Below are 19602 nucleotides of genomic sequence, written 5' to 3' on the forward strand. Positions count from 1 at the left end.
ATTTTAGAATGACCGTAATTACTGTCATTGTGATACAGGCTTTTCAGGATGCGGACAGATCACTCTTAAAAAGGGAATGAAGTGTACTGCCTTGCATTTCATTTTTAATTAGCTTTTAAAATTGGGATAAAATATGTATAAAATTTATCATCTTAACCACTTTTCCCCCCATTGGTTTTTAGAGAGAGTGCAGGAGAGGGAGGGAGGGGGAGAGAGAGACAGAAATATGTTGGGGATCAAACCTCAACCCAGGTATGTGCCCCTGACCAGGAATTGACCCTTTCGCCCTTCGGTCCCTGGGCTGACGCTCTAATCACTGAGCCACACGGGCCAGGGCTCACTTAATTTTTAAAAAATAAGATACCTTTATTATTTTGAGAAAAATGTATGTTATATTAATGAGGGAAAATATTTTCTATTTAATGTTTAAATTATCTATAATATACTTTTACATCAGATTTATTTATGTCTTATATTTCAGTGCTAGAAAGAAAATGTTAGGTTCTGTTTTTATCAATACACTGTTTAAAGGTGATCAGTAGTAGTATTTTGTTTGTTTTACTGGTACACACTTGATTTCTATCTCAGAAGTGACCTGAGAAATCTCATTAAATGGTTATTAAAAATACGTGGCCTTAGTTATTTTCAATTATTCTGTACTCAGGTATTATAAAAGCACAGAATCTGGTTTTCTGTTGGTAAAAATAAACCTTACTGGGGAAGGATGAAACCTATTATTTTTCTATAAGCTTTTTTCCCCTATTCCATGCCCTCCCCACATTTCACTGGTACTTCTTTTACTAGCAGAAACATAGGAAACATAGGAAAGAAATTGCAGCAGACAAATTCATTTTTAAAAACAGACAGTTATGATTTGTGCTTAATCAAAAGTAAGTTAAAAATTAATACCATATTAAAAACCCACTTCAAAGGCAATATGAAGGGAAGAAATATTTTTATTTAAAATGTTGTTTGCTAAATTGATAACTTACTATTAAACTATTAACATGTTCATCCTGAAGCTCACTAAATGTTTTCTGGTTTAGATGATCAAGTGGCCTGGCTTTACTTTATATACTTATCTTTTTTTAAATTATTTTAGAGAGAGAGAGAAGGAGAGAGAGGGGAGAGGAGTGTGGGTTTGCTGTCCCACTTATTTGCGTATCTATTGGTTGCTGCTTCTGTGGCGTACCTGGGATCGAGCCTGCAACCTCGGTGCATCGGGACAGTGCTCTGACCAACTGGCCTGCCCGGCCAGGGCTGTGTATCTATCTTAGTCAGCTTTGTTACTGATTAAATTATTTCATTACTGTTCTCCTACATTAATTTAACACGGTCAGAAAAATAGCCTGATTATGAAAAACTAGTTTCATTGTGTTGGTCTAGGAGGCCACATACTGACCTTTACCTGTGATTCTAATGTCATACTGCTTTGCTGACATTTATGTAGCCTACTTATTCCTAAAGTTTAAAATGTGTTTTTGGTCAGTGATGATGGTTTTGACTTGGACAGGTTACAAGTATAGTTATATATGCTTAGTTTATTTCATACAGTTCTAGAATTAAACAAAATATGCATTATCTTTACCTAATGTATTTCAGGGTTAATCAGGTGATATTTGAAAAGCTTTCTTAGCCTAGAAAAGAATTTTCTAGGCTAAGGAAGCTGCACTATTCAGCGGCAAGAGTAAGCTGGGGTATCATAAAGCTCATACTCTTGTTTATGCAATTTTTTTCAATCCTCTTGCCCTGAGCTGCTTTAATACTCTATGCATTTTTGAGATCATTAAAATTAAACAGCAGTCTCTGTGCCTAAGTACTTAATATTTTAATAATATTTTAGAAGCAATAAAAATAAAAGAATATTTTGTCATTGTTAAATATACAACTATAATATTTTTGAACATAGTATTGTTATCACATTTGGTTAATAATTAAAAAAAGAAGGACTTACTTAAGTCATTTTTAATGATTTGGAAAAAGATTAGGGATCCTGTCCAAGTAGTTTCCTTGCCTATTATTCTGAGGAATTACTCTTCTACACTACATGGTAAGCTTTTATTGACCTTCTTTTGCTGTGAAATGAACAATCTTTATGTATATTTGACATAACATTGAGAAATTTTTAATTTTTAAGTGTATGTGTGTGTATTTTTTTTTAATAGTGCTTAAGAAAAGATGCAGAGTCTCGTAGAAGAGAACTTCATATCCGAACATATGCAGTTATTCCATTGAATGATGAGTGTGGGATTATTGAATGGGTTAACAACACTGCTGGCTTGAGACCCATTCTCACCAAACTATATAAGGAAAAGGGTATCTCAATTTTTACAATATAAATATATAATATGCATGTAATAGCTGCTAACATATATACTGTAGGTGTAATTGTTATTAACATATGTCATTGTACTTTTTTTTGGTATAAGCCATGATGACATTTCTCTTTGAATGAGATTCCATATACGGAAGCACTTAAATGTTTTAATTCCTTCCTTGTCTTCTTCCTGGAAGGATTGTGGGAGCTTGCAAAAATGCATAGGAAGTTTGTTTTTCACAGTTACTGATTAGCAGTTCTGGAACTACTGCATGTGAATGCTAGATTTTAGCAAATAAGTAAATACATTGTGGCTAATGGGAGCTCGTTTTCAGGGTCAGGAAGGGTGGGAAGGGCAGGGAAGGCTACAATGAAACTGAAAGCATGAGATTAGAAGTGGAGCCTCCCACTGGCCAAACCTGGGATAGTGTGAGCCCCGAAACAGATGATAGTATTAGATTACAACCTATGGAATAAAATAAATAGGCAATTCCACACCAATGTAAACAAATACTTGAATAAATAAGGAAGTACAAACAGTTCTTCTTTACATTAGAATTGCAGTGAATACGTGTAGAATCAATGATGGATGGAAAATCACCAGTTAGTGAATACCCTAGTAATAATTATTGCAGGCAAAGAATCTCAATGGATGCTAAAATCAATGGGGAAAGTATGACAGGAAACAGGTTATCTGTAGAGTCTAAGTATATTCCCACAAGATATCTTATTAATTACAAAGGGAAAAAGTAATAACTTTACGGTGGAAAAACAAAAATATAATTGCTCAGAGCACTTTAAAAATGTCAATGTAATGAAAGACAAAGACAGAAACTTCCCAGATTTGAGAACATTATGGAGACATAACAGATGAGTGCAATATGGGGTCTTGGGTGGGATCCTGACCCACAAAAAGGGTGGAAGTAGGACAGTTGGTGAAATTTGGATAAGGTCTGAAGGTTAATTAATAATATTATCACTATTAATTTTCTGGTTTATATAATTATACTACTGTTATGAAAAAGATGAACAATAAGAAAACTTGGGTGATGAATATATGGGAACTCTTTGTGCAATTTTTGTAAGTCTAAAATTCTTTCTCCTTTTTAAAATGCATGTGATGCAAATACATTAAAAGTAAATATATAATGAAGTAGAAAATAAGTGTATTAGTGTCCTAGGGCTGCTGTAACAAAGTACTACAAACTGGCCACCAATAATGGAAACAACTTCTCTCACGGCTCTGGAAGCTAGGGCCCAAAGTCACGGTGCCAGCAGCGCCATGATATCTCTGAAAGCCCTGGAGGGGAATCTGTGCCAAACCTTTTTCTGCTGGTTTGCCAGCAGTCTTTTATGTTTCTTGGCTGATAGATGCATCACCGCATTCTCTGCCTCAAAGTCTGTGTCTGTTTTCTTGTAAGGACACTGGTCATATTATATTAAGGGCCTATCCTAATGACTTCATCTTAATCCGATTACATGGACAAAGACCCTATTTTCAAATCGGATCCCATTCATAGGCACCAGGGGTTAGGACTTTAGCACATTTTGGGGGGAATAAAATTCACCCATAGCATTAAGTAATACTGATGAATTACTATATTATGGGTATTGTGGTAAGTATGTTATGTACATTATTTTATTTATTGTTATTAACAAGCCTAATTAATCCTTTATGAGTAGTGCCAGAGAGGTGAAGTAATTTATCCAAGTTCACATAGCTAGTATGTTGCATGCAGAACTGCAGCTCATACATATTTGATCTGATTTCAAGGAACTCGCTGTTGAATTTCATTTAGAAGGATGAGATATTGTATAAGTTTTAGTTATATATATATGTGTGTATGTGTGTGTATATATTTTCCTACCTTATCATGAACACACAGTTATACTATGCAACATTTAACTCTAAGAACCTCAAATCACAAATTTGTCCATAAAACTTTTAGCTGTGCCTTAGGTATAAAGCACCAAACCCAAGTGGGCCTAAAAGGCGTTCGATAGACTGGAGTCACACCAGTCATCTCATGGGGCTCCCAAATATATCAGAAGGAGAGGTCCTTCTGCTTCCCCAGGTGAGCTGCAGTGCACAAGATCAGTTTAAGCACCAGGTGTGCTGTGTCTCTTACAGGCCAGGCTTCACACAGAACACATTATTCCAGAGCACCTACTAGGTTTCTTTGTAATGGTTCAGTGTGGACCTGTACATTCTGATGACCAGAGAGATCGCTAGAACTGTAGTGAAGGCTGCAGCAATTTTACAGTTTTTACAAGGCACACTCTTCACATTGGATTTATTCTGAGTGCTATCTTCTGGTGTTACTTGACTTTACAACACTGGTTTTAGTTGACAACTTTAATTGTAATTAGCAAGAAGATATATTTGCCCGTGTATAATTGAAATTTTTCCATTCTTGCTTTTGGATAACAATTTGGATAAAAGTAAAGGTTTCCTGTCCTGTTTTAACAACCACAAGAAATGCCCCTTCCCTCCTGTGGCCTGTGAAGGCCCACAGCGGTCGCTCTGCCTTGCAGGGGTTTACATGACGGGGAAGGAACTTCGCCAGTGTATGCTGCCCAAGGCCGCGGCGCTCTCAGAAAAGCTCAAGGTGTTCCGCGAGTTTCTGCTGCCCAGGCATCCCCCTGTTTTCCACGAGTGGTTCCTGAGAACCTTCCCAGATCCGACATCGTGGTAAGTTACCAAAACTATAGTCCATTATTGTGGTTGGATTTAAAAAGCATTTTTCATTTATGTTGCCGATGGACCGAGGGTGTTTGATAGCATCGCATTCCTTTAGGTACAGCAGCCGGTCCGCGTATTGCCGTTCCACTGCAGTGATGTCGATGGTCGGCTACATCCTGGGCCTTGGCGACCGCCATGGCGAAAACATCCTCTTTGATTCTTTGACTGGTGAATGTGTACATGTGGATTTCAACTGTCTCTTCAATAAGGTATGCGATGTGACTTACTCTAGGAAACTATGTTTTCTCCTAATTTTCTTTCTTCAACAACTGTTCTTCCTAGACGTACCCACTGGTAGCAGTTATAGTCACAGATCCCATAGCCCTCAGTAAAGCAGCTTAGGATGGAAAGAACTCAGGAGAGTAACATAGTAAAACTAGCCCTGAACTGAAGTCCAAAACCATAGGTTCAGATTCTGATTCAGTTAGTTCTTGGTTATATGAACATGGACAGAGCAGTTCATTTTATTGAGACTCACTTTTAGAGAAACCGAGTAGTTTAGTGTGATGGTTTCCAAACCTGTCAGCATATCAGAATCATCTCAGAGGGTTTTTTTAAATGCGGATGCCTGGGAAGCATCCCTGGAGATTCAGATTCTGTAGGTCTAGAGTGGGGCCTGGGAATCAATTAAGGCAGCTGGGCTCTCCGTAAGGCCGCCTCCAGTTCTCCGGTGTTACGACCCTGGAAAGCAGGCGGTGGGTAGGCCACTCTTTTCTTCATCATCACTTTCTGTGGGTTGCCTTCTGCTGTCACAGGAAACCAGGGAAGGTGACAGACAAAACTGAGAGCAAATGAGAGCTAAACCACCGATACAGGTTAAATCATACAAGAGAGGGATTTAGGGAAACTGACTGGAGGGTCGAGAACGTCCTAGCAAAGGCTGGTTAGAGGGCGGCAAAAAATAACCGGACTGGACTACGTTATATTCCATGTCACATTATATTCCATGTTACGTTATATTCCATGTCACATTATATTCCATGTTACGTTATATTCCATGTCACATTATATTCCATGTTACGTTATATTCCATGTCACATTATATTCCATGTTACGTTATATTCCATGTCACATTTCCTGTCTGAGGGATGTGAACATCTAACACCAAATCTTTTTCCCCTCCTGTTTTAAAGTAAAAGTCCTAACGAAAAGAAGAAAAATATGACAGTATTTGTATGTACTTGTATGGACGTTAAGGAAGTTAACATAAGACTAAATATTGAATGCATAAAAATTTCTCTATAATGCTGTTTACCGTAGCAATTAAATAAAAGGTGATCATCTAGCCTCTAGATCTTTTCCAAGGGATTGCATTTAAGTTCTCCAAAAGCAAAGGTAAAGTCATGGTCGTATAGATCCTTTGTGATATAGGAACACAGTTAAAATGTAAATTTTTTGACATTTTGCCTATTGCTAAATGAGCCTAGACATGAAGTTCTACATTTTTCCCATAACGATTTTAAAATTCTAATATCATTACTGTTTAATAAAATGCATTGTTTTAAGGGAGAAACCTTTGAAGTTCCAGAAATTGTTCCATTTCGCCTGACTCATAATATGGTTAATGGAATGGGTCCTATGGGAACAGAAGGTCTTTTTCGAAGAGCTTGTGAAGTTACAATGAGGCTGATGCGAGATCAGAGAGAACCTTTAATGAGGTAATCATTTACATTTTGTAAATAATTTACAGTAAGTTTAAATTGAATTATTGGTTCCTAAGTATGTTTTCTTTATATAGAAGCCACTTTGCATTGGTTGAAGTAGAATTTTTTAAATAAAGCTTTATATCATTTACATATCATAAAATTTACATATCATAAAATTCACTCATTTAAAGTGTATACTACAGTGGTTTTTAGTATATTCACAAGATTATGCAACCATTACTGCTTAATTATAAAACAACCATCACTGCTATCTAGTTATAAAACATTTTCATTACCACCAAAAGAAATAGCTTTCATTCGCCATCCCTCCTCTCCCACAATCCCCTAGCACCACTAATCTACTTTCTGTCTCTACGGATTTGCCTGTTCTGGACATTTCATATATAAAAAGGATCATACAACATGTAGCATTTTGTGTCTATTTTCTTTCACTTAGCATGTTTTTAAGGTTTATCCATGCTGTAGCATGTATCAGTGTTTCATTCTTTTTTATTGCCAAATAATATTCCATTGTATGGATACATTTTGTTTATCCATTCCTCAGTTAATGGACATTTGGATTGTCTCCACCTTTCAGCTGTTGTGAATGGTGTGGCTGTGAAGTTTTGTGTGTAAGTTTTCTGTGGATATATGTTTTTAGTTCTTTTGCATATACCTTGGAGTAGAATTACTGGATCATATGTTAACTCTTAGCTTAACATTTTGAGGAACTTTCAAACTTTTCCAAAGCAGTTGTCATACTTTACAATCCCACTAGTCATGTCTAAGCACTCCAGTTTCTCCACATCTTTACCAACACTGTGAATGAATGTCGTTTTTAATTTTACCCACCCTGTGGGGGAGAGGTGGTGTCTCATTATGTTCTTGTGGGGGTTTTTTTACATTTACTAGACATTTAATGAATTAAATTACTGATTTTTTTCTAGGTGTGAACAGTTTTGTGATTATGTTTTAAGGGCTCTTATTTAGACAAATAGATTTTTAAATAATTATAGAAGAAATAACCAGATGCCTGAGATTTGCTCAAAACAAAACAAAAAACACAGGAGGAGGCAGGACAGTTGTGGATAATTGGTGGTCAGATATGGGTGGGTACTCGGGGTTCACTCTACTATTCTGAGGACTGTTGCTGTATGTTTGAAATTCTTCCTAATTCAAGAGTGTAAAAAGGGACCTGGCCAGGGGTCTGACTTCCCACTCCCCCTTCCAGTCCAACCCTAGACTTCTACTCCTGGTCCAGCCCCACAGTTGGAGGAGCACTAATGTCGAAGTTGTCCAACCTCCCCCCAAAAACAGCTGCAGGAGAGGTAAATGTTATAATGGGGCAGGGGTGTCCCATCTGCAGTGTCATGCTCAATAGCTCAGCTTGTGGCCCCTGAGCATGCAGCAGCCCCTGAGCATGCAGTGGAGGATGACCTGGGCTCAGGTCAGTGTGCTCAAGTGCTTGATTCAGCCACACTTGTGCTTGCATTTGATGTTGCTCGGCTGGTACTTGTTCCCGCGTTCCTTGCCCTGGCTTGGCTGCGTTGTGGGGAGTCCCCAGGTGTTGGGGAGCCCTAAGTAGGCCTTGGGCTGAAGCCACCTGGCACCAAGTATTGCCACCGATCTAGGACAAGATACAACAGGCAACTCCGGGTTTTGCCCAAGAGAGTCATGTCTGGCTGCTGGTCACGTTGCCCCCCACGCCTCATTGTGAGTTTAATTCGCATTTCTCTAGTGACCAGTGATGATGAACATCTTTTTGTGTGTTTATTGGTCAGTTATATCTCTTCTTTGGACAAGTGTCTATTCAAATCCCATTTTAAATGGGATTATTTGTATTTTTGTTGAATTGTTAAGAGTTCTTTACATAAGTGGATACTACACACTTATGAAATACGATTTGCAAATATTTTCTCTCATATATGGGTTGTCTTTTTCCATTCTTGATGATGCCCTTTGAAGCATAAACATTTTTACTTTTGATAAATTCCAATCTGTGTCTTTTCGTTATTTGTGCTTTCAGTGTCATATCTAAAAACCTATTGCATAATCCAGAATCATGAAGAGTTACACCTATGTTTTCTTCTAAGTGTTTTATAGTTTTAGCTCTCATATTTAGATCCTTGATAATTTTCAGTTATTTTTTCTATCTAGTGTGAGATAGGGTCCATATTTATTCTTAGGAATATGCATATCCAGTTGTCCCAGCACCATTTTTTAGAAGGATTATTTTTCTCCATTTAATTTTCTTGGCAATTTTGTTGAAAATCAATTGACCATATATATAAGGGCTTATTTCTGGATTCTCAGTTTTATTCCATTGATCTTTATTTCTAACCTATGCCAACAACACACTGTCTCCAGCATTGTAACTCTGTAGTAAGTTTTGAAATCAGGAAGTGGGAGTGCTCCAGCTTCTGCTTCTTTTTCAAGGCTGTTTGGCTATTATGGGTCCCTTGCATTTCCATATGAATTTTAAGATCTTGTCAATTTTTGCAAAAAAACAGCCTGGATTTGATAGGAATGGCATTGAATCTGTAAATCATTTGGGGGAGTATTGCCATCTTAACAATATCAAGTCTTCTGATCCATGAATATGGGATTTTTTTTCATTTATTTTTTCACTTATTTTTTTTTTAATATTTTTTATTGATTTTAGAGAGAGAGAGAGGAAAGGAGAGAGAGACAGAAACATCAATGATGAGAGAGAGTCATTGATTGGCAGCCTCCTGGACGCCCCTACTGGGGATCGAGCCCCCAACCCAGGCATGTGTCCACCCTGGCAATTGAACTGTGACCCTCCTGGTTCCTAGGTCAGTGCTCAAGCGCTGAGCCATGCCAGCAGGGCTAAGTCTTTAATTTCTTTCAGTGTTTTGGTTTTGGTTTGCAAGTTCTCTGTTTTACTTTTTAAAAATGTGTCTCTAAGTACCTTATTCCTTTTAGTGCTATTCTAAAAGGAATTTTCTTAATTTCAGTTTTGAATTGTTGGCTGCTAGTGTATATAACTGATATTTGTATATTGCTCTTGTATCCTACAACCTTGCTGAACTTGTTTATTACTGCTGAGAGTTATTTTTATAGATGTCTTAAAATTTTCTCTCTATAATACCATGACATCTGCAAATACAGCTTTCCTTCTTCCTTTCCAATCCTAGTGCCTTTTTCTGGTCTGATTGCCCTAACTGGGTCAGTGTTGAATAGACACAGAAAGAAATCTGCATCCTTGTCTTGCTTCTGATGTTAGGGGTAAAGAAGTCCATCTTTCACCATTAGATATTACATTAGCTGCGGGAAGTACATTTGACCCATGAATAACATGGGGGTTAAGGGTACCAACACCCTAGCACAGTGGAAAATCCACATATAACTTTTGACTCCCCCAAAACTTAACTACTAATAGCCTACTGTTGACTGGAAGCCTTACTGGATAACATAAATAGTCAATTAACATATATTTTATATGTTATATGTATTATATACTGTATTCTTACAATAAAGTAAACCAGAGAAAAGAAAATGTTACTAAGAAAATCCTAAGGAGGAGAAAATTTATAGTACTGCACATATTTATTGAAAAAAGTCCTTATATAAGTTGACCCGCATAGTTCAAACCCATATTGTTCAAGGTACAGCTAGTTTTTGAAAAGGACTTATAAAGCCCGTTTATTCACCTTTTTATTTAAAAGCTGTCTGCCAGACATGATGGTAGAATACATGGGTTAGACAGAGGCAAAAGCAAATTCTCTGAAAGAAGAAGCGTAACATCCTGTGAAGCACTTAACTAGGAGCTTTTATACTAATCTGAAAGAAGTTAGGAAACAACTGCTAGAGGAAGTAGCTGTGACCTTAAAGAGAATTGGCCATGCAGAAGGGAAAAGAGCGTTCTGAGTGACAGAAACATCAATGCTGCTGAAGGCACAGCCTGCCTGAGAAATGCAGTACTGTGTTCTAGAGGGCAGACTTCAAGTACCTTATTCCTAGGAGGAGGTGTGAGCAGAGCTAGATTAGGAAAGGTCCATATGAGGTCAGTTTACACATTTAAACTTTGCCCTGAGAACAATCAGAAGTTATTGGACGGTTTTAAGAAGAAAATCAAAATTACAGTTCCAGTTTGGGCTAGAGGCCAGAAATCGAGTTAGAGGACTGTTGCAGTCACCCATCCCAACACTGACTGAAGTAGTGACAGTGAAGGTGGAGGTAAGTAGAGAGGCTCTAATGATTTAGAAAGTAGAATTGGGTGTTCAGAGAACAAGGAGGCATGGATGATTCCTAAGCTTTTGTTCAGGGACAGTGGATGAATGATGTTCTTTACTGATTTGAGGAATACAGGAGAAATCATTTGGGGAAGAGGCATGAGTTTTGTTATAAAAATACTGAATTTGAGGTGCCTACAAGATAGCTAACCGGTTTTCCCATAGATAATTGGATTTGACGTCTAGAGCACAGTAGGAAAATCTGGCCTGGGGGTCTGTCTATATGGTAACGATAGATATTTTATGGTAACTGTGGAGACATGGCAGGGGATACAATTCACTCATTTGATAAATATTCACTGAACCAGCTTTCTGTATGCGTTCAGGGATGGCACACAGACCATCTTACTCCGCTCCAAGAACACCTCTGACCCTCCTCTGTCTTGTCTCCTCCCTCCCCCCCTTTCCTTTTCCCTCCCCTCATCCCCAAACAGTAATTTCACATATTTTACTGGAACAGGGATGATGTGTGTTGTAAGAGGTTTGCCGTTAGCTTCTCATCCTCCACTCACTCTTTTTACAAAGATAACATTGTATTATTCCTGTAATGTGTGTTTTCCATTTTAGTGTCTTAAAGACTTTTCTGCACGACCCTCTGGTGGAATGGAGTAAACCGGTGAAAGGGCATTCCAGAGCGTCACTGAATGAAACTGGGGAAGTTGTCAACGAAAAGGTTAGTGGAAGGTGTAGCTCAGTTTCAGCTGATACTGTATATTGTGTATTGTATATCCTACAAAGGAGAACTGATTCTAAATACTACCAGTGACCGACCATTGCATACTCTGAAATCTAGTTCTCTAGTATGCCAATGCCCTAAGTTTTCTTTATTGTCATTACTAATGTTAAAATTATCATTTGTATAATACAAGTAGAGTCAAGGACACTGTTTAAACTATAAATGACTTACAGTTACTAGATAGAGTGGGAAAACTTGAACAGAAATTGCGTGAACTTAGCAGCAGGCCTCAGCTTTAATATTTTAATTGCTCCAATTTTACATTAATCATAATAAGCATATAAGTGCCTAATATATACTCAGTTGACACTCTACTATATGTAGAAGTAAATTGTTAATAGCTGGTTAATTATATCACTACGTTTTTATTGCAAAATATTATTTAAGCACTTAAAAATGGAAAGTGAACAAAGATTAAATTAAGGCATGGTAAATTGACTGGCCATACTGTTGACATGTAATACTATTATAATCTAATAGTTAAATGTGTGAGTCTACAACAGATGTCATTAGTAGTTAAACAGGAAACAAAGTTGAAAAGACCATGTTAAAAATAAATTACTGGGACCAACAGGTTGGATTTTAAGTAGCAATAAACGTATTCACTCAGCTCCTGTGTATGTTTTTATAATACACATTAAAAATGATTTCTTCTGTCAACACTGAAAAAAAAAATTTACTCCCTACTAATATTCTCCAGTATTTCAAATAGTCCAGAAAAATGTCTAAGTAGTCGGTGTTGATCAACATTGCACGACTTCCAATCAATATATTGTTATTGTTCTTGTTTCATTTTTTCTCACTTTTGTATTTGCTCTTACAAAAGGGGTAATGATCAGTAAAATGGCACTAACATTTGTTAAGTAACAGAACAGTAGTAATTCCAAATTATCAACATGCACATGCCATTGGGTCCTTAACTCTTATGGTTTTCAACTTCTTCCTTTTAGGCCAAGACCCATGTTTTGGACATTGAGCAGCGACTGCAAGGTGTAATCAAGACCCGAAATAGAGTGACAGGGCTGCCCTTATCTATTGAAGGACATGTGCATTACCTTATACAAGAAGCTACTGATGAAAACTTACTATGCCAAATGTACCTTGGTTGGACCCCATATATGTGAAATGAAATTACTTCAAAGAATATGTTAATAATCTAAAATTAACATATTTGGAATTAATCTGTGTTTTTATCTGTTCAATTCCAAAGTACAATATACATTGCTTTATGTTCTCAGAGCAACTGATAGTATTTCTCCCTGAATGTTAATAATATTTAAAGTAATATATGTTATTAAGTAATAAACTGTTTTCTTACTATCTACTGTGTATTATTACAAGAGAAATGGAACATCAAATGTTCTTCTGCTCTAAAAATAAGTATTTGCAAGAAGCAACCCAGCCTTATTTCATTTTACAACTTTTATTTTTAAGTACTCGCTAGCATAAGGATTCATTTGAACAGCAGTAAAAACAAATTCTGTGGACAAAGCACTGTGCTACATTTGTGCACAGAGCTTATGTCCCCTGCCCTCTAGGAACTGACAGTCTAGTAAAACATAGATAGCATAACAAATAGCACGTCATTATGTTCACTTAAAAAAAACTTTTTTTGTATGGTTAACAGTGTGATAGGGAAAAAACATAAGACAAAAAAGCATGAATGTAAAAACTATATATATAAACACTCTGTAAGTTTAAAGATGCTGCCATCCTGAAAGTATACCAGAATGCAGAATTCAGTGGCCTTGGAAGACAGCAATACTTGAAATTTCATGAGATTTTAAAATCTAAAAAAATGTTTAATGTGTTTAAATTTTTGGTGTGTTTTCTTGCAGAGGATTTAAGATAGTTTATAATATGAAGCAATGAGGGTATTATATTCAAATAAGTGGAAAACTTTTATAATAGATGGTTTCACGTACATTCACTTTTTTGCAGGGCTGAAGGTGTGATGGGGAAAACAGCATAAGCCAAGAGGTATGAGTGTGAAAACGAAACATACAGTTTCTAATTCAAGGCCTCACACTGAGAGTTAAGGAGGAAGCTGGGTTGGGGTAGGAGGGAGTTAGGAAATGTTTTTCAACAAAGAACTTATTAAACAACATTGTAGGTGTGTATCCGTCAAAGGAAAAAATTCAACCAAACAAAACTAAACCAAATAAATCACCAGACCTTTCCAAATCTGTGTTGAAAAATCCTGAGAAGAGCCCTGGCCAGTGTGGCTCACTGGTTAGAGCACCCACCCCCACACCTCAGGGTCTGATTTCTGGTCTAAGATAAGTACCTGGGCTGCAGGTTTGATTCCTCGGACCCCCACCCTAGGGCACGTGCAGAAGGCAACACACCGATGTGCCTCTCTCACATCTCTTACCCTCTTCCCTTCTCCCTTCCCCAAAAAAATGGAAGTCCTCGGGGGAGGATTAACAAAAACTAATGAAACATACTGAGATGCGCATCGCAGGACACTAAGGCCAACGGGACAAAATTTAGGGTGCCCCGCAGAGTCAGGGCTGAGCGCGCACGCGCCGCCCCCGCCCGGCGCTCTGGAACCTGGCGCTAGCGGGCGCTCACGGCACCGCGCCCCGCCCGCGGCCTCGCGTCGGCGCTCTAGGCCGGCGGGGGGGGGGGCGGGCGTTCTCTATGGTCCGCGGGCCCTGTTGTCATCGGCGGAGCGACGGCCGCCGGCGGCAGCGGCGGCGGAGGCCCGGCGGGCGTTTGGTTCCGGTTCGGCCCTGAGGAGTTGGTACTGACAGCGGAGATGGGAGTCCCCAAGTTTTACCGGTGGATCTCGGAGCGGTACCCCTGCCTCAGCGAAGTGGTGAAGGAGCATCAGGTGGGTGAGCGGGGCCCGCGGGCCGGAGGCCGCCGGGACGGGGTTTCCAGCCCCGCCTCCCGCTCGTCCGCGGCCGGCGGAGGGCGAAGGGGCGCCGAGGGTGAGGACCCCCGACGGGCCGAGGGGCGCGGCCGGTGTGGCGGCTCCCGGCCCAGCGGGCCCGCGCGCCCCCCCGCAGACCTGGGGGCCCGCTTCGGGGGCCGGCCCCTCCGGGCGGCGGGCTGCGCCTCCCCTGAGAGGCGCGGGCCGGGGGCGAGCCCCCGTACCTCCCGGCCCGCCCGCGCAGCCTGCGCCGGGCCGCCGCGCGTCCCCCCGGAGGGGCCGCTGCCGCCCGCACCCCCGCCGCCCGCACGGCTGGCGCGCGCCCCGGTGCCTCCTGTCACCCCTTTTCCGTGACCCCGCGGCCCCTTCAGTCTCCCATTGGAAAGGACAAAGGCGCCTGGGACGGGGCAGGGCGGGTGCGCCCCTGCGCGCCGGGTCGCGGTGCGCGCGCCGTGGAGGCGAACGCGTTCTGCCGGGCAGGGCTCCCTTTCCATTCGGTTGGGTTCTTGGCTGTGCGGAAGCTTTTTAGTCAGATGTGGGCCCATTTGTTTGTTTTCTCCTTTGTTTACCTTGACCTTGCAGATAGATCGCTACCAGAGATGTCTCACATTTTGCTGCCTATGTTTTCGTCTAGGATTTTTATGCTTTCACGTCTTACATTTCATGCCTTTTATCCATTTTGAGTTTATTTTTGTGTATGGTGTAAGTTGGTGGTCAGGTGTCATTTTTTTGCATGTACCTGTCCAGTTTTCCCAACATCATTTATTGAAGAGACTGTCTTTACTCCATTGTATGCTCTTGCCTCCTTTGTCAAATACTAGTTGATCATAATGGCTTGGGTCAACTTCTGGGTTCTCTGTTCTGTTCCACTGATCTCTATGCCTCTCCTTGTGCCAGCACCAGGCTGTTTTGATTACATGGCTTTGTAGTATAACTTGATATCTGGTTCTGTGATCCCTCCAACTTTGTCCTTTCTCAAGATTCCTGCAGCTGTTCGGAGTCTTTTTTGGTTTCATATAAATTTTCGAAATGTTTGTTCTAGATCTGTGAAATATGCAGTTGGTATTTTAATAGGGATTGCATTGAATCTATAGATTGCTTTGGGTAGTATGTTCATTTTAATGATGTTAATTCTTCCAATCCATGAACATGGTATGTTCTTCCACTTGCTTATATCTTCCTCTATCTTTTTTTTTAATGTCCTGCAGTTTTCTGAGTACAGGACTTTTACCTCCTTGGTTAAGTTTATTCCTAAGTATCTTAATTTTTTTGTTCCAGTAGTAAGTGGGATTGTTTTTTTAGTTTCTCTGAGAATTCATTATTGGTGTATAAAAATGCCATTAATTTCTGGTTGTTAGTTTTGTAACCTCCTACCTTGCCAAATTCATTTATTAAATCTAGTAGTTTTTTGGTGGAGTCTTTAGGGTTTCCTATGTACAATATCATGTCATCCGCAAATAATGACAGTTTTGTTTCCTCATTTCCAATTTGGATGCCTCTTATGTTTTTTTCTTGTCTGATCACTGTGGCAAGGACTTCCAGTACTGTGTTGGATAAGAGTGGTGAAAGTCGACACCCCTGTGTTGTACCTGTTCTTAGGGGAAATGGTTTTAGTTTTTGCCCATTAAGTCTGATGTTGACTGTAAGTTTGTCATATATGGCCTTTATTATGTTGAGGTATGATCCCTCTATTCCCACTTTGCTGAGAGTTTTTAGCAAAAATGAGTGTTGGATTTTGTCGAAAGCTGCTTCTGTGTCTATTGATATGATCATGTGATTTTTGTCTTTCATTTTGTTTATGTGATGTATCATGTTTATTGATTTGCAAATATTGTACCAGCCTTGCATCTCTGGAGTAAATCCAACTTGGTCATGTATATTACCTTTTTAATATATTGCTGGATTACCTAATATTTTATTGAGGATTTTAGCGTCCATGTTCATCAGGGATACGGGCCTGTCTCTTTCATTGTAGTGTCTTTATCTGGTTTAGGAATTAGGATAATGCTGGCCCCATAAAAAGAGCTTGGAATTGTTTCTTCCTCTTGGATTTTTTGGAAGAGTTTGAGGAGGACAGGTGTTAGTTCTTCTTTCAGTGCTTTGTAAAACTCCCCTCTGAAGCTCTCCGGGCCAGGGATTTTGTTGGCCGGGACTTTTTTGGTTACTGTTTCAATTTCATCAGCTATTATTGGCCCATTCAGGTTTTCTTATTCTTCCTGATTCAGTTTTGGAAGATTGAATTTTCCTAGTAATTTGTCCATTTTATCCACATTGTCCAGCTTGGTGGTGTATAGTTGTTCATAGTATTTTCTTACAATCCTTTGTGTTTATGGTGTCTGTTCTTACTTCATCTCTTTCTTTCCTGATTTTATTTATTTGGGTCCTTTCTCTTTTTTTCTCATGAGCCTGGTTAAAGGTTGATCAATCTTGTTTATCTTTTCCAAGAACCAGCTCTTGGTTTCATTGATCTTTTGTATTTTATTTTATTTTTTTTAGTCTCTTTGTCATTTATTTCTGCTCTGATCTTTATTACTTCCTTCCTTCAGTGTACTCTGGGCTTTTCTTGCTGTTCTCTTTCTAATAAGAGGTAGGGTTAGATAGTTAATTAAAAGTTCTTATTTCTTGAGATAGGCCTGTAGTGCTGTGAACTTCCTTCTCAGGACTGCTTTCACTGTGTCCCATAGATTTTGTCTTGTTGTGTGTTCATTTTCACTTTTGTTTCCAGGAAGTTTTTGATTTCTTCCTTGATCTCATTGGTAACCCATTCATTGTTTAGTAGCATGTTTGTTTGTTTTTTGTTTTGTTTTTAATATATCTTTATTGATTTCAGAGAGAGGAAAGGAGAGGGATAGAGAGATAGAAACATCAGTGATGAGAGAGTCACCAATCGGCTGCCTCCTGCACGCCCCCGACTGGGGATGGAGCCCACAACCTGGGCATGCGCCCTGACTGGGAATTGAACCCCAATTTCCTGGATCCTGGGTCGACCCTCAGCCGCTGAGCCACGACCAGCTGAACAGTAGGATGTTGTTTAGCCGCCATGTGTTTGAATGTTTTTGAGGGGTTTTTTTTGGTAATTGAGTTCTAGTTTCATGCCATTGTGATTGAATAAGATGCTTGATATGATTTTAATATTCTTGAACTTGTAGAGATTTGTTTTGTTTCCTAACATGTTGTCTGTCTTTAAGAAGGTCCAATGTACACTTGAGAAGAATGTGTATTCTGCTGCCTTGCGGTGGAAGTTCTGTAAATGTCAGTTAAATCCATCTGCTCTAGTGTGTCATTTAGGGTCATTGTTTCCTTGTTGATTTTTTGTCTGAAAGACCTATCCAGTGAAGTCAGTGGGGTGTTCAAGTCCATGACTATGACTGTATTGCTCTCAATCTCTCCCTTAAAGTCTTCCAGAAGTTTTTAAAAAATAAATTTAGGTGCTCCTATATTGAGTGCATACAGGCTTACCAGGTCATAACCTCTTGTTGGAAGGATCCCATTAGTATTATGTAGTGGCCTTTATTGTCTCATGGTCTTCATTTTGAAGTCTATTTTGTCAGATATGAGTATTGCTACCACAGCTTTTTTTTTCATTTCCATCTCCATGGAAATTTTCTTTCCATTCCTTCACTCTCAACTTGTGTGAGTCTTTTGTTCTGAGGTGGGTCTCTTGTAGACCACATATATTTGGGTCATGTTTTCTTTTCCATTCAGCTACACTATGTCTTTTGATTGGAGCATTTATTCCATTTACATTTAAGGTTGTTATTGATAGTTACTTATTTATTGTCATTTTAATTATTTATGCCCATATTTTTATGTTTCTACTTCTAAATCCTTTAACATTTCCTGCAATGCTGGTTTGGTGATGATAAACTCCTTTAGCCTTTTTTTGTCTGGGAAGCTTTTTATTTCACTATCTGTTTTGAAGGATACCCTTGCTGGATACAGTAGTCTTAGTTTCAGATTCTTGCTTTTCATTACTTTGAATACTTCATGCCATTCCCTTCTGGCCTGTAGAGCTTCTGTTGAGAAATCAGCTGACAGCCTTATGGGAGCTCCTTTGTAGGTAACAAATTGATTTTCTCTTGCTGCGTTTAAGATTCTCTGTTTTTAATTTTTGACATTTTAATTATGATGTGTCTGGGCATGGGCCTCTTTGGTTTCTTTTTGCTTGGGACTCTCTGTGCCTCCTGAACTTTTGTGACTTTTTCCTTCACCAGGGTAGGGAATTTTGCTGCTATTATTTCTTCAAACAGGTTCTTTATCCCTTGCTCACTTTCTTCACCTTCTGATATTCCCATGATTTGAGTACTGTTGCGTTTTATGTTGTCCCACAGCTCCCTTAAACTGTCCTCCTGTTTTTTAATTATTTTTCCTTTTTGGATCTCTGATTGAGTGATTTTTTTCTACCCTGTTTTCTAATTCACTGATCTGACCCTCAGTTTCCACTAATCTGCTGTTTATTCCTTTTAATGTATTCTTTGTTTCTGCTATGTCATTTTTAATTTCCTTCATAGTTTCCTTATCTTTTCTCATGTTGAGCATCCTTACAATCAGTATTCTGAACTCTGTATCTGATAGATTGCTTATATCTATTTCCTTTATCCCTTCTTCTGGAGAATTGTTTTGTTCTTTCTTTTGGGGCTTGTTTTTTTGTGTTCCTATTTTGTCTGCCTGCTTGGATTTGTTTCTGTTAGGTAGATCTTCTAGGACCCCAGCCTTTTTGGATTGTTTCTGGTGCCGGCCAATGTCAGACACTATTTGTGACTGGCCTTGGGTACCCTGTTTGGAGCTGTCAGCAATCCACTGCTTGTGGCTCCCTCTACTGGGGCTCAGTGCTTTTGGGAAGGACCAAGATGCCCAAGTTCTGCTTTTTTAAGCCCCTGGTCCAGAAGCGGATCAGGCAAAGACTCAAAGCACCTAATGATCCATCTTTGCTTGCTGGTTGATTGTTATTCTGAGTCTCTTAATGAGCCTCAGGCTGTAGACCACAACATAGTGTAAATCCACAGGGTGGGGCAAGAGGTTTTCC

General features: G+C 39.2%; 2 protein-coding genes across 6 annotated transcripts in view; both read left to right on the plus strand.

The window, feature by feature from the left end:
* The window catches only part of ATR (ATR checkpoint kinase), a 129320-nt gene extending 116302 nt beyond the window's left edge, over positions 1-13018 (plus strand). The window contains exons 42-47 of the mRNA XM_081137827.1: positions 2166-2316; positions 4853-5009; positions 5116-5269; positions 6567-6718; positions 11530-11635; positions 12649-13018. Coding sequence (XP_080993953.1) covers positions 2166-2316; positions 4853-5009; positions 5116-5269; positions 6567-6718; positions 11530-11635; positions 12649-12822 — 894 coding nt within the window. The 3' untranslated portion in view covers positions 12823-13018. The remainder of the gene's footprint in view (positions 1-2165; positions 2317-4852; positions 5010-5115; positions 5270-6566; positions 6719-11529; positions 11636-12648) is intronic.
* Positions 13019-14329: 1311 nt separating this feature from the next.
* The window catches only part of XRN1 (5'-3' exoribonuclease 1), a 126321-nt gene continuing 121048 nt past the window's right edge, over positions 14330-19602 (plus strand). For 4 of the 5 annotated variants that reach the window (XR_013998917.1, XM_081138903.1, XM_081138905.1 and 1 more), the window contains exon 1: positions 14330-14534. Coding sequence is in view for 4 of the 5 variants with exons in the window: in XM_081138903.1 (XP_080995029.1) it covers positions 14460-14534 (75 nt within the window). In the remaining variant the exon portion in view is untranslated. The remainder of the gene's footprint in view (positions 14535-19602) is intronic. The other variant, XM_081138904.1, reaches the window with a different exon arrangement.

Source organism: Miniopterus schreibersii, assembly GCF_964146895.1.
Source record: "Miniopterus schreibersii genome assembly, chromosome: 5".
Taxonomy (NCBI): Eukaryota; Metazoa; Chordata; class Mammalia; order Chiroptera; family Miniopteridae; genus Miniopterus; species Miniopterus schreibersii.